This window comes from Amblyomma americanum, chromosome 8, assembly GCF_052857255.1.
Source record: "Amblyomma americanum isolate KBUSLIRL-KWMA chromosome 8, ASM5285725v1, whole genome shotgun sequence".
NCBI classification, from domain to species: domain Eukaryota; kingdom Metazoa; phylum Arthropoda; class Arachnida; order Ixodida; family Ixodidae; genus Amblyomma; species Amblyomma americanum.
This window is the reverse complement of record NC_135504.1, coordinates 23,349,551-23,362,214: the sequence shown is the minus strand read 5'-3', so window position 1 is coordinate 23,362,214 and position 12,664 is coordinate 23,349,551. Positions and strand designations below refer to the sequence as shown.

The 12,664-nt window shown below is 48.8% G+C and overlaps 1 protein-coding gene across 2 annotated transcripts in view; it reads right to left on the bottom strand.

Annotated features, from left to right (window-relative positions):
- The window catches only part of wge (BAH domain and coiled-coil containing protein winged eye), a 185,858-nt gene that overhangs the window by 30,797 nt on the left and 142,397 nt on the right, over positions 1–12,664 (bottom strand). For both annotated transcript variants that reach the window (XM_077634134.1, XM_077634135.1), the window contains exons 5-12: positions 10,680–10,911; positions 9,607–9,974; positions 8,079–9,070; positions 6,670–6,919; positions 5,011–5,119; positions 2,959–3,029; positions 1,256–1,617; positions 18–245 (exon numbers count right to left, since the gene is read on the bottom strand). In XM_077634134.1, coding sequence (XP_077490260.1) covers positions 18–245; positions 1,256–1,617; positions 2,959–3,029; positions 5,011–5,119; positions 6,670–6,919; positions 8,079–9,070; positions 9,607–9,974; positions 10,680–10,911 — 2,612 coding nt within the window. The remainder of the gene's footprint in view (positions 1–17; positions 246–1,255; positions 1,618–2,958; positions 3,030–5,010; positions 5,120–6,669; positions 6,920–8,078; positions 9,071–9,606; positions 9,975–10,679; positions 10,912–12,664) is intronic.

Below are 12,664 nucleotides of genomic sequence, written 5' to 3'. Positions count from 1 at the left end.
AGGAAAGAATGGCACACCTGAGAGACCTTTCCTGAGGAGGCAAGGGCAGCCATCATGGACGTGGTGCCAGCCACTTGCGTCAGCTGCTGCACCACTGCGGACGGGTCGTACAGGTAGGACACCACAGAGGGGGCCGGCGGAGTCGCCACCGCGGTCGGCATCGCGGAGTACGCAAAGGCCGCTCCGGTCGACAGGTCCTTCGCCGCCTCCAGGATCTCAAGCTTCGGGGGCACTGCCTCAAACACCTGCAATGGGTGAAACAAGGGAGGAAATGGAAGAGGCAGATTTCATGAAGCTGACAGACTAATGGCACAGTGCTTGTTAGTTTGCTATCCGTGTTTAGCCTGTGATGGTAGGCCTCTGATGTTGAAGAAACAACTTGACTTTCAACGCCCCAGCCTAATGAAACACTTCTCTCAGACCTGTTCATCATACACAAAATGAAATATCGGTCCAGGAACATGCAGAGGCTTCTACAATCTCCTAATAAAGCAAAATTCCCATCTTTCTAAAACAAAACAACACAATTTCACTTCATGGACTCTTGTGATTTTTGTTTCAGTCAACTGCTTCCTTTTTTTTTTTGCTTGCTCATTATATTGCACAAAACAACTAGCTTCTAGTTCTTGAGAGCAAAATTTTGTATCAAGAAAAGCAATTGCCAGGAATGCATTGCGAGAGCAGGGTATGAAAATTTGCTCTCTCGTATCTGCATGCTGGAAAGTTATTCCGTGTTAATTTTTTCTGTGCTCTCATGTACCCGTGCCTTATGCAATAACCTCTAAACAATGTCTTGGAAGTAATAAAGCGAAAAGAGGTGAAGCAAAGCAAAGTGAGATGAAGTGAAGGAAATAGAAAGTGTTGTGAAGTGAAGCAAAATGAAGTGGAATGTGTGCAACAGCTTTGCAGTAGCACAATAATAGACCTTTTCAAGCCCACATCATCAGCGCACGTGTTTTTGGACCGGTGGGCAAAACATGCAGCTTGCGGCAGCGTGGCCCCGCAGGTGCGACGAATACCGAGCCATCTCTAATTGGAAGATGAAAGGTGGAGGGGGAATGCTTGGTACATGCAGAACCGGCTCAGGAGCGAAATTGGGTGAATTTTCCCACCTAGGCCACGTCCCTCGGATGTTTGTTTACACTGAGGAGAGGTCCATTCGCAACACGTCACTACTGAGAATCTTGGCTAGGGCAAGTCTAGAGGCCCAAGTCATCAGAGAGTGAAGTAGAGGCTTGCAAGATGTGGCACACACCGTCGCAGTGGGTTTCAGCTCGCTCCTCCACTGGTCTGGCACTATCTGCTGGAAGGTCGTGTGCTGCTGGGTCGTCAGAATCTGCTGCACGGGGCTGGCTGTGGCCGCACCAGAGAGCGTCCAGCTGGTTGCCGGCGCCGCGGGCACCAGGTACAGCTGCCCCGTGAGTGCGTCGCGCGCCAACTGAAAGCCGCCGGGTGATGCCAGGGGCGGTGGCGTGGCCTCCTGTGGCAGCCAGATGGTGGGCGTCGTCACGACGGGTGGTGCCGGCGTCGTTGCAAGCCACGGCAGTGTGGCCGTAGCCGGGCGCAAGGCCAGAGTGTCCGAATGAGAGTCCCAGGTGGTGTGCGCTGGTACTGGGCCTGGATGGAGGGAACGGGAGTGGAGGCAGACACATTGCAGCAGTACAAGAGTTCACCCTGATGGCAAGAGTCCATATTAAAGTGAAAGCACTGTTCAGATGATTAACCCCCGAACAAGATCTTGCAATGTGTGCGAGTTTGTGACAAGACCATAGCAACAATGACACAGCAACCACAGCAAAAGAGCACAGTGCATAAGGGCACTATGCTATCGCCGCATCCGATTATGCCTCGTGCTAGACTGCAACACACTCTAGTGCCATGCATTGCACATTCCCATCTTCATCAACTTCCATCTGCGGTGTGAACAGATCAGATCCGCCTGACTTCGATCAGAGCTTAACCTGAGCTTAAATAACGTCGCCAGATGTGCCAATGACCTAGCAAACCAAAGCTATGAGCCAATCAGGCTAAACATATGCTTTCACATATCTTCTCGGTATAGCTACATTAAAACCCTACCATTTTTTTTTTAAAGAGAACAATCAAGGGGTAGCTTACACATAAGTATGCAAGTGACCATAGCTATACGGCTATACAGGAAAAGCTACATTCAATTTTTATGTCCATATGGATGTACTCTAACTACAACTCGAGACAAAGCCTCCAGGATGCATGAATGGTGATTTTGGTGCATAGCTGCAATGTGTGCTGACGATCGCCTTATCTTACTAGCACATATTAAAGAACACAAATACAAATTTCATGACGTCAAGTTCGACATGAAGCTACCCGCCGATAACAAAGCTGTGCGCTTCGGTTGGTGCTCAAGCGTCCTGGGCACTTTTGTTCCCAGGTAGTATGTGCTAATGAGTAGCCACTCCCTAATGAAAATATTAACATTCGCCCGAGAAGCTTCCAGAGCATTGCAAATCAAGAGTGAAACACGGTATACATGCATGTAGGTCAACAAACCTCCGCTCCACAGAGGCAGGCTTATCTGAGAGGCAAGTGCTTGAAAAATTGTCATGATTGATGTGCCACGAAGCTCGTAGTGCCCACACACAGGAAACTACGCTGATGCGATGTATAGCATTCACATTTCATAATGCAGTCATTAGGGCTTCATTTCGCGATGAATCCCTGTATCCCTTGTTTCTTCACCCAGAACTTCTCAAGTTGCTAATAGTGCTAAGGAGAGAGCACGAAATCAGGAAATCTAGCTGGTAGTACGTCACATGCATATGATACTCTCTCGGCAACATGAAGATCTTCTCGCCAGAGCAGTAGTTTAACATAGAGTGGCACGCCACTTGTAAGCATCAGTCCACCGGAGACCACACTGCCAAATTAAAACGGCATCACTAAAAGGAGTTAAAAAAAAAAAACAGCGTCACTTGCCAGCCGCGACGAGGCAGGTCGTTGTGGTCTCAGCCATTCCCTGGTGGGCAGCCGGTCCTTGCCTCGATTCGCTGTAGAATCACGCATGGGCCACTTTACGGTCTGCCCGCACACCCACATCACCAAGCCACAACAGCGCTCAACAGAGCACTCAATGCGCATTGAAAACCACTTCTTGCTTTTCACCCTCGGAATCTCATCATGCATTGAGGGACCGACTTCCACACACTGCGTGCTCCAACTTCTGCCTCGTAATAGGATCCTCATGCTCAGATATCAAAATGCTAGCTTTTGCCTTTCGCATCATGGCTAGATCCACTACAGCTTCATGTGAATCAGTTATTTTTGATACAGCTTTCTCATATGGTAAGCTATCCTTGAAGCAGCCAATGAAAAGTGCATCAGCATCTGAAAGCAGTAACGGGACACTGAAAGGAAATAGTAGCAAGGAGACCAAGAATACACACGAGACCCGCAAACTACCCGTTTAAGAACTCTGTGATCATTTTATGACGCAATAAGATCACTCTGCACCTCAAAAAACTGCAAATTAAGTTTTCAATTTCTCCCTCAATTACATTTATATCTCCATGTAATGTGGGCAATATAACCGAACTTTTATGACTTAGTATCTCCCTTTAGTGTCCCTTAAAATATTACCGCTTTTAAAATATCTTTCAGAACAATGAATCTAATGCCAGTGCAGTGTTCAATATGACCTCAAAACGATAAGGATTGCCAGGAAACTTGAAATGTGTGCCGGTTTTCAAGCACTGAAAAACGCGACTTCGTTAATGAGGGAACAGACAAAAATCACGCTCAAAAAAGAGAGGACGCGCATGTAAGGGAAAAGGAAAACTTCCTTATTTTTCCGCAAAGCCATGCGTTATCCTCTCCCCCTACCCCCCTTTCCCTTCACCTCTGAGGAGATGCTCGCGCCTTCATTTTCCCTGTCAAGTGCACTTGCCACATTGGTCTTCCTTGGCCACGGCTGAAAGCAGTTCAAGCACAATGAACAGGCTAGGAAAGGGTAGACAGTGGGGAGGGGGCTAACAAGAAGAGCATTCTGGTTGGCCACCCTACACTGAAGGGTAGGACAGAAGGGGGGGAAGAGAGTAGAACACTATGAAGTACACACAAACGATAGAAGCGAGAAGACCCCCACACTGTCACAACCTGTCACGCAGGCATGACACCCTCAAGAGGAGGAGCTGGGCCTGGCAAGCCTTTAAAGCTGATAGTCGGCGGGTTCATCACGTACAGATCCTGTTCTCTGTCAGCGGCAAGGTAGCAATGCGGTCAAGTGCACGACAGTGTTTTGTCTTGCTGCACTAACCAGATGGCACAAACGAGGTACAGTCTTGGTCAAAAGTTTTCAGGTCACATAGTTTGCGCTTCAGCCATGCTGCGGAGCCCTTACCAAACCTGATTCAATGGCACTAAAAGCAAAGCCTACAGCATCATCTACTCCAGGTGCTAACAGCGCCCCATACACAGCTGAAAAGCAAGCCACGTGGCATGAAAACTTTTGGCCAATGCTGTACACGTTTGACACATCTTAGCAAAAGGTGCCACAGAAGGGCTGTTTGCCTTACTGACAAGAAAAAGAGTGGTGATATGATATAAAAGCAATTTTGCTGGCTTCTCTTAAAAAAAAAAAAAACAAGTCAGTTATAGTGCTTTCAACTGTAATGCTGTATTTGCCCTATTATGATGTGCTCCTATTCGCAACATGGATCCGTATCTTGCAGCTCGAAAACAAGACACACTAGTATGCACATGGTCCCGACTTTCTCGTGATTACCACATGCGTGTAGCTGTTTTTCATAGTTTGAAGTACGTTAAGCCCCTTCTCGGCATTACACGTTGAAGCACAGTGCTTATGTTTTCCCCTTGCATAACAAGATATTCAAGCAGAATAATTCAATGCGTCTTAATCATGTCAAAGTGAGGTAAATTTGAATTGGCACTATTCATGCATGCGTGCCACGCGGTATCTTCAAATGAACCAGAACCGTTTCAATGAGGCAAATCACCGGATATGCTCCTTACCACAAACGTGGTCCTCTGTCTGAACCGCCAGCAGCCAGGATGACTGTTGAACAGCTGACTGCCGTTATGTGACTCTGCTCCGCAGCACTCGCTGATAAGCTTGTTTTGCCTGAAAAAAGAAAAAATTGGCAGAGGTTTAGCTCTGCTTAAACCTGGAGTGATTCGATAGCAACAGCTGGCCGAGTGGAACTTGCTCAGTTTAATTGCAAAGTCAGTCTTTTGCCGCTCCGTTTCGCTGGGCATTCCTTCTTCATCTGTCTCACTTGACACAGCGCATGCGCACAGCTGTGGCAGCTCGGTTTCGCCAGTGCGCAGCGCCGCCGGCAGCAGCAGCTGCTCCGCACCACGTGGCTCGTCCTGTGACCAACCAGGCGACGAACCACGTGATCAGCCACGGCGCCGCGCTGCCGGCAGTTGCTCCGCACCACGTGAAAGCGTGGAGGAGCTGAAGGCTTGAAATGCTACCATAATGTAGCTATCGCTACAAGAGGTCACAGGACTGTTATGAGTGTGCAGCACGAATGTTTGAGCATGAGCTGTGGTGCGACAGCAAAAAATTTTTAGTGCAATAGCACTTACAGTGGGCATTCCCTGCATTTAGCCATTGTGTGTGCGCCTGTCTGTCTGAAGAATGCTTAGTTTTGTGGCAAGATGACCACCCATACACCAGGTTGTGGGCAACCTGCTGCGTGCGTGCATGCGTGTGCGCGCACACACACACAAACTGGCCACCGTGCAAACTGCCCACCGTGGCAGGTGGTAGTTAAATTAATGATTGGTCGCTCGGGAAGAGCAACATGAGTCACACAAGGCCAATTTGTGGGAGCACCTGCCGTTACAGGGCAGTGGCGCATCGCTTAACCATTGCACCACTGCACCAGGAGCGGTATGAGGACTACCAGCAGTCTATGAATGTAAAGTAGAGAATTACCAATTCCGCATATATGGGCATTCACCTATTAGCGCTATTCGAACAACTTCCATCCGTGAACAATGGGTCCGCATACCAGAGTCTAGTGCACTTACTCGCATTTGGACAAGCTACGCAAATCTGCCGTAATTTTTTTTTGTTATGCATTAAATCGATTTTCATCAGATTGATTGATATATGTAATTGTGGGCTGGAAAAAAAAAATTGGCGGTGGTTTAGCTGTGGTTAAACCTGGAGTGACGCGATAGCTACAGCTGGTCAAGTGGAACTTGGTCACATGACGAACCATGTGATCAGTCACGGCGGCGCGCCGCCGCCAGCTGCTCCGCACCACATGACCAACCACGTGACAGCGCGGCGGCGCTGAAGGCACGAAATGCTACCGCAATGTAGCGATCACTACAAAAAAAGAGATACAGCTGATGCTTTTGGACGGTTACTGAGCCAAAGCCACACCAGCTATACCAAATTATGCTTAAAAAAAAAAGATAAAATAGAATAAACACACCAACAGTTACCACGCCTGTGCAATGTGACATCCTGTGACAGCGGCTAGCAATGAAGAAAATAGCGTGTGCACTATTTCACGCCATTGTGCACAGCGGGCAGAACCGCTCCCCTACCCCTTTCTTTTTTCCTCCTCGCACTTCTTCGTATTATGCCGCCAATGCCACAGAAGCGGGAAACGTACCCCAATTGTTATCGCAGTAAAAAGAGTGCCGACTCACTGCAGGTAATGGTGTGGTCCTGGCGCTGCTGTGCCACAGCGATGCCCACAGGAATCGGCTGGCTCGAGGCGTTGAGGACGCTGAGCGCGGGCACCACCGACACCGTGGTGTCGCACTTCTCCTCCACCACAATCTTGCTGCTGGCAGCATCCTGAGGCCGTCGCGTTGCCACCGCCACGCACGTCGGAATCCCCGTCGTGTGCGCCCCCCCGTCGGGCTTCTGGATCATCGCTTCGCACGACTTCGAAATCTGGGAGTGGGATGATGGCCCACCAGTCAGCTATATTTGATGCCAGGGCACGAAAGACATCCGAGCCTAAGCACTCAATTAATTGCCACAGCAGCCTCATAAGCAAGGCCTTCCCGAAAAAGATTACGAAGGTTAAGCTAATTTTGTTCTTGAAAGCCCGGGATTGTGCAAAAGACTTCACAACAAACTAAGCTGAATGAGAACAACGCAGGTAGTGTTAGCCTGTTATGCGCCTCAGTCATGAGTGAGATGCAGGACAGAACACGTCAACTTGCTCTGTGTGGCTACATCGAATCTGGAAGAGTGCAGCACTGTAGAACAGCGAACACGGAACAAAGTGTTACAGATACAATACTGTTACAAATACAAAGCTCAACCTATAAACGATAGCTGCGACTACAACTGAAGCAACAAATGCAAGTTGGCTACATATCCTTCTGCCAATACAAGACGTTGCACCGTAGCATAGTTGAAAGCGAGGAAGCATAAAGGTTCATTTTTACAGAAATAACAGCCCGTGTTCATCTCTTTTCCCCTTATACGACGAAGTTTTGAAACACTTTAACACAAATGCACTCCCCAGACAGGGTACCCATTTTTGATATCTTCTGTGAATACCAGATTTCTTCAGTGCATCCAGCTGCTTAGGACTGTTGTGATTTCACACCTGTCGTGGCAGTTTTTTCTACCTAAAGCTACCTTAATTTTTCAGGACAGCCAGAAGCCAAATGGGGACGATTATAGGGAGGGTTCGCTCCTGAGGCCTCAAAGTGTACGCCGCTTTGCCGGTGAGACAAAAGAAGACATCACAGGTTGGTGAACACCGTATCATTCAAAAACTCTTTTTGTCGCCATCTGTGCATCTGGGGCGAAGGAGTTAAGGCCAATAGTTATTTGCTTGTGCCTGGAGATGCCACCAAAATCAGAAGTGGACACGCAGCAGCAGAGCAATTACAAACTACCGTATTTGCCCACCTTTTTCTTTCACTGACGTGTAAATGAAAAAAACTTACTTATTCGACAACACTGACTCAATTAAAATGCAAGGAGCAACTTTTCACTTCTGTGATCAGTGAAAAAAATTGCGTTACATTCGATAAATTGATAATTGTATCTCTGAGCCTACTCAAATAAATTCACTGAGACATAGCTGATGTACCTTGAGATTGACTGGCGCCACCTCTTGCACCTTGGGTGAACCCGTGCCGGAGCCCAGCGGCGTTGAGAAGACCGACGTGGTCTTGGCCGAGGCCTTAGCAACGCCCACAGCAAGCCCACTGTTCTTGCCGTTGCCGCGGAGCCTCGTCTGCGAGACCACTTTCGTCTGCTGCACCGAGAGCATCACCGCATTCTTTCCCAGCGGAACAAGAGCGGGGCCCGCACGCTGCTGCTGTTCTATGTCCATGGGTTCCCGCTTGGTGACAGCAGAGGCAAACCGGCACTCTGGCCGTACCTCTTCCTTCTCCTCCTTTGGCGACGGTAACCGTGGTACAACGGCCATTACGGGGTTCACGGGAGCCACGGGCGTGACGGGGTTCACAATGGGAGTAGTTGTGACTGTGGTGCTGGCTGAGGTGACTGTGTTCACTGGTGCAACAGTGGTTACACCTGTCACGTTGGTACTGATAGGGGTGACATGGTTGAGGGTTGTGACGGAGTTGATGGGTGTGACGCTACTGAGGGGCGCGACTGTGCTGACGGGTGTGACGGGCATGACAGTATTGACAGGTGTGACGGTACTGACAGGAACGACAGTCTTGACTGGCGAAACAGTATTCACAGGCGTGACAACACTGACGATGGGGACTGTGGAACTGATGGGCACGACAGGACCGACGGGAGTCACAGGTGCCACGGCTGCAATGGCCCGACGCTCATCTGTCGTTGAGCTGCAGTCTCCCGGGTTCAAAGCGCTCGTGTCCTGCTCCAAAGTTGGAGTTGCAGAAGGTTCCGGTATGGTTTCAGGTGGGGGAGAGTTTAGAAGGGGAGAGTCGTGAGGGGGAGAGTGTGATGGTGGTGTATTTGGTGCCGGAGAGTCTGTGGTCACCTCCGGTGTTGGGGGAGCAAGGCTCACATCAGGAGTCGATGAGCTGACGACAGGGGGCCCTGTTGGCGACAGCAGGGGTGCTGGATGCGCTGATGGCGAAGGGACTGCACATCACATAGCAAAGAAGGAAGTTACCCAGCCCGCCACGTGCAGCCACTATGCTCTGGTATGCTGCAGAGTAGACAGTGCCAAATTTTTAACGGAACATCAAGGACAACTACAGCAAAACTTAGTTCAGAGTAAAAGCAGATTATATGTGGCTCTTTCCGACTATGCTGATGTTCACCCACCAGCAAAACAAATTTATTGCAGAGAAAATTGAATTTGAACACTTTCCCAACGCTCAATTCAAACTTGCGACGTCAAGACCAAGAAGGACTCAGAGAACACCATTTGGAAATGGACACTGGAGCAGCTAGGCCTGGCTCCAGGGATCTGCACCCGACAAACTGTCTTGATGAACTGCTGTTTGCTTGTGAAAACAGCCGCTGATGGTGAAATTTGTACTTCCTTTCTTGAACTAGGTCAAGCACAATCATGATTTGGCAATTTTTTTCTGTGCAATGTTGCCAAGTTCCTCTCAAAAATCTGAAAGTGATCAGTGACCAAAGGGGGATAATGGGCAGCCCAACACACTCACCGGTTGACGTCACCTGGTCAGGCGGAATGCAACACAGAGATGTCCCCACGGCTGTCGAAGGCTCCACGGGGCCCGAACCGGTCACTACCGTCACGCCCATGGCGGCGCCGTTAACTGCAGAGTCATGCAACCACGACGCACCAGTCCCTGTCACAGCACTGTTCTCGGGGGCAACACAGGTGCAGTGCGAGCACTTCTCCACGGCTGGCGGCTTTGTTCGACCGCTCGTCACTGTGATGGCGCCCATGGACAAGTCTGTGGGGCCACTTTTGTTCGTGTTCTTTTGGGACGAAGACTTTTTAGAGCGCGACTTCTCCGAGCTGCGGTCCCTGGTGTGCGCAGTTGGAGGCCTGGTCGAAGCTCGGCCGCTGAAAGAAACAACACTCCTTCCATTTTCTTGTTTCCACATATGCTAGAATCAAAGCACTTTAGTTCTCAAACAACAAACAGAACAATCAAAGGGAAAGAAAAGGCACCTCAGACCACAACTGCCTAACACACCAGGACAGTTAGCCAGGCACTGCCCAACAATGTAGGAACTCATGTACCACTAGTATCAACTTGCCCAGATTCCCATTTTACTTTAAAATGACAGAGACGCGCACAGCAAAGCGACATGAAACAATAGCTGGTTTCACATTTTTCACAAAGAATCGTTCTATCATAGTGCAGTGAGTTTGATGAAGTCCACCGTCAGTACTAATTCATGGTGGCTGGAAAAAGAGGATATCTTGCTGCAACCTTGACATGAGCATCTGCTAGCTCAAATGTATCTATGACGCCCAACAAGGCTTCGTTTGTACAGTCAAGGACCAAGGTCTATGGGATGTGCATCCTTTGAAATAAAATTATTTCACCGCGGTCAGACAAAGCAGTTTAATGAAAAGCACAGAAGCACGAGGAGGCATTCATGCACCATCTCGCAGAACAGATACCAGCTGACTGGCTGGCGAGGCCATGGAACCTTTTTTTTTTTCTTCGAATCCACATCCCGCAAACTTTTGTCCATGACTGTAATTACATCCAGCATGGCACATCCACCCTTAAACAGCTGTCGTTAAAAACTGACTTACTTCTGTGCGGGCGAGTTCAGCGGAGAAACGGTGGTCAGAAGACTGTCGGCATGACTTCGTGCAATCGGAGTCGGCAGTTCTTCGACAACCACCTTGCCTGGGTGGCTCAGGTCGGTTCCAGTTGAAGAACTGGATGTGGGCGGTGAGAGCAGCGAAGAGCTGGCCAGGGGCGACAGTGCCGAAGCATAGTGTGAAAGTGGCGAGCCGAGGCTCGGCGAGAGGAACCCACCATCTGGAAACAGATGCGTTTAGCAACATTAACCATCTGCGGTTCCCAGCTAGGCCTCTTCTAACAACAGGCCGTTCCGGTCTGGTGCTGACAAGTTTTTCCGTGACTGATTTGCGCGCGTTTTCCTCACTACTCATAATGCGCTATCTCTTAAACAGCCCAATGACCAAATATCATTGAAAGACCAAGGCACATAAAGAAACACCAACAATAAACATTCCAAGAGTTAGTCTTGGATAGTTGTCTTCTTGAGTGGTTGCCAAAACTGGCAAAATAGTTTCGGACTGGAATGGCCACGAAGTGGGTATAAATATCGGTCCGCATATAGATTAAAAATGCCTGCAGGAAATCCAATGCGACAGCACCGCATTACACAAGGCGCTGACGGTGCAACAGTCAACAGCAGACTAAACTGTGGTGAGCACCAAAATGAACTGACAAAGTGCACTTGCTGGCAATAGAGTGCGAACTTAAATAAATTTGGAGAGGGAAAGGGCCTCTCAGCTAGAAATTTTCTTTGGAAAAACCACAAAAACTGCAAAAAAATGCATTGATAGGATCACCCTACCCCCCAAACTTCCCCCACCAAGATTAACCCATATATTTTTGCCCTGGTGCAAAGACAGGACAAAGAGTGAAAACTGACACACACACGTCACAAACAAAAAGTGGCACATACACAGTACTTTGAGCGCCACTTTTCATTCCTAACTTGTGTGCTTCACTGTTCATTCATTTTTGTCACCTTCGCACTGTTTTACTGTTTATGCGATTAACTGAGCTGGTTGGTACACGTTTCGGTTTGATTTTACGGGGTTTAACATCCCAAAGTTATTCCGGCTGTGAGAGACGCTGTAGTGGAGGGCTCCAGACAATTTCCACCATCTGGAATCCTTTAACATGCACTGACACTGCACAGTACGCGGGACTCTGCACTTGCGCCTCCGCCGAAATGCTACCGCTATGACCGGCACCGAACCTGTGCCTTCCGGGTCAGCATCCACGCACCGTGACCACTGAGCAACCCCAGCGGCTTGGTACACACGTTCCAGGAAAGGAAAAACAGTGCAAAACGCACACAGGGCACCACCAAGATCAGAGGTTACAGCCCTAATAAAGTGACACTTGCTGCATCAGGCTAGCTGGCATTTTACAGGAAAAAACACGGGCCGAACATTCCTTTTTGCCACTGGACTCGCAATAGTACTAGCTCCACAGCCACTCCTCAATTACGTACTCATTCTGACACCCACCTTGACCACAAGATAACAGGCTGCCCATGCTTTTAAGAGTGCCTAATCGATGGCCTACTTGTTCAGGCGCACCTAATCACACTTTACTCATCAAGGTTACGACATACTTTAGCCGGATACAACTCGGGAATACCGCAGCAAATAACCCTCAAAGGAGGCCCCCCACCGAATGGGTCAAGCTATCAATTACCTTGTAGCGGCTGACCACGACTAAGGCCCCTAACTTTCTGCAGCAGGAAATGTTTAATTCCGCCAAAGGAGGACAAACAATCCGTGAAATTCTGTGGGAAGACATCAAATAGTTTTTCGAATGCACCTCGAATTATATTCAAAACGAAGGTATGAAGATATGGTGTGAATTTTTTTTTAGCTTTTCAAGGTAAATAAAGTGACCTTCACTACCAGACTCAGAAGCCACTAGGAGAAGCAAGCTTTTTAATGACAATGGGGCAGAGTGCACGGAGTGCACGTGCAAATGAGAAGGTGGCTGTGGATATGGAAAG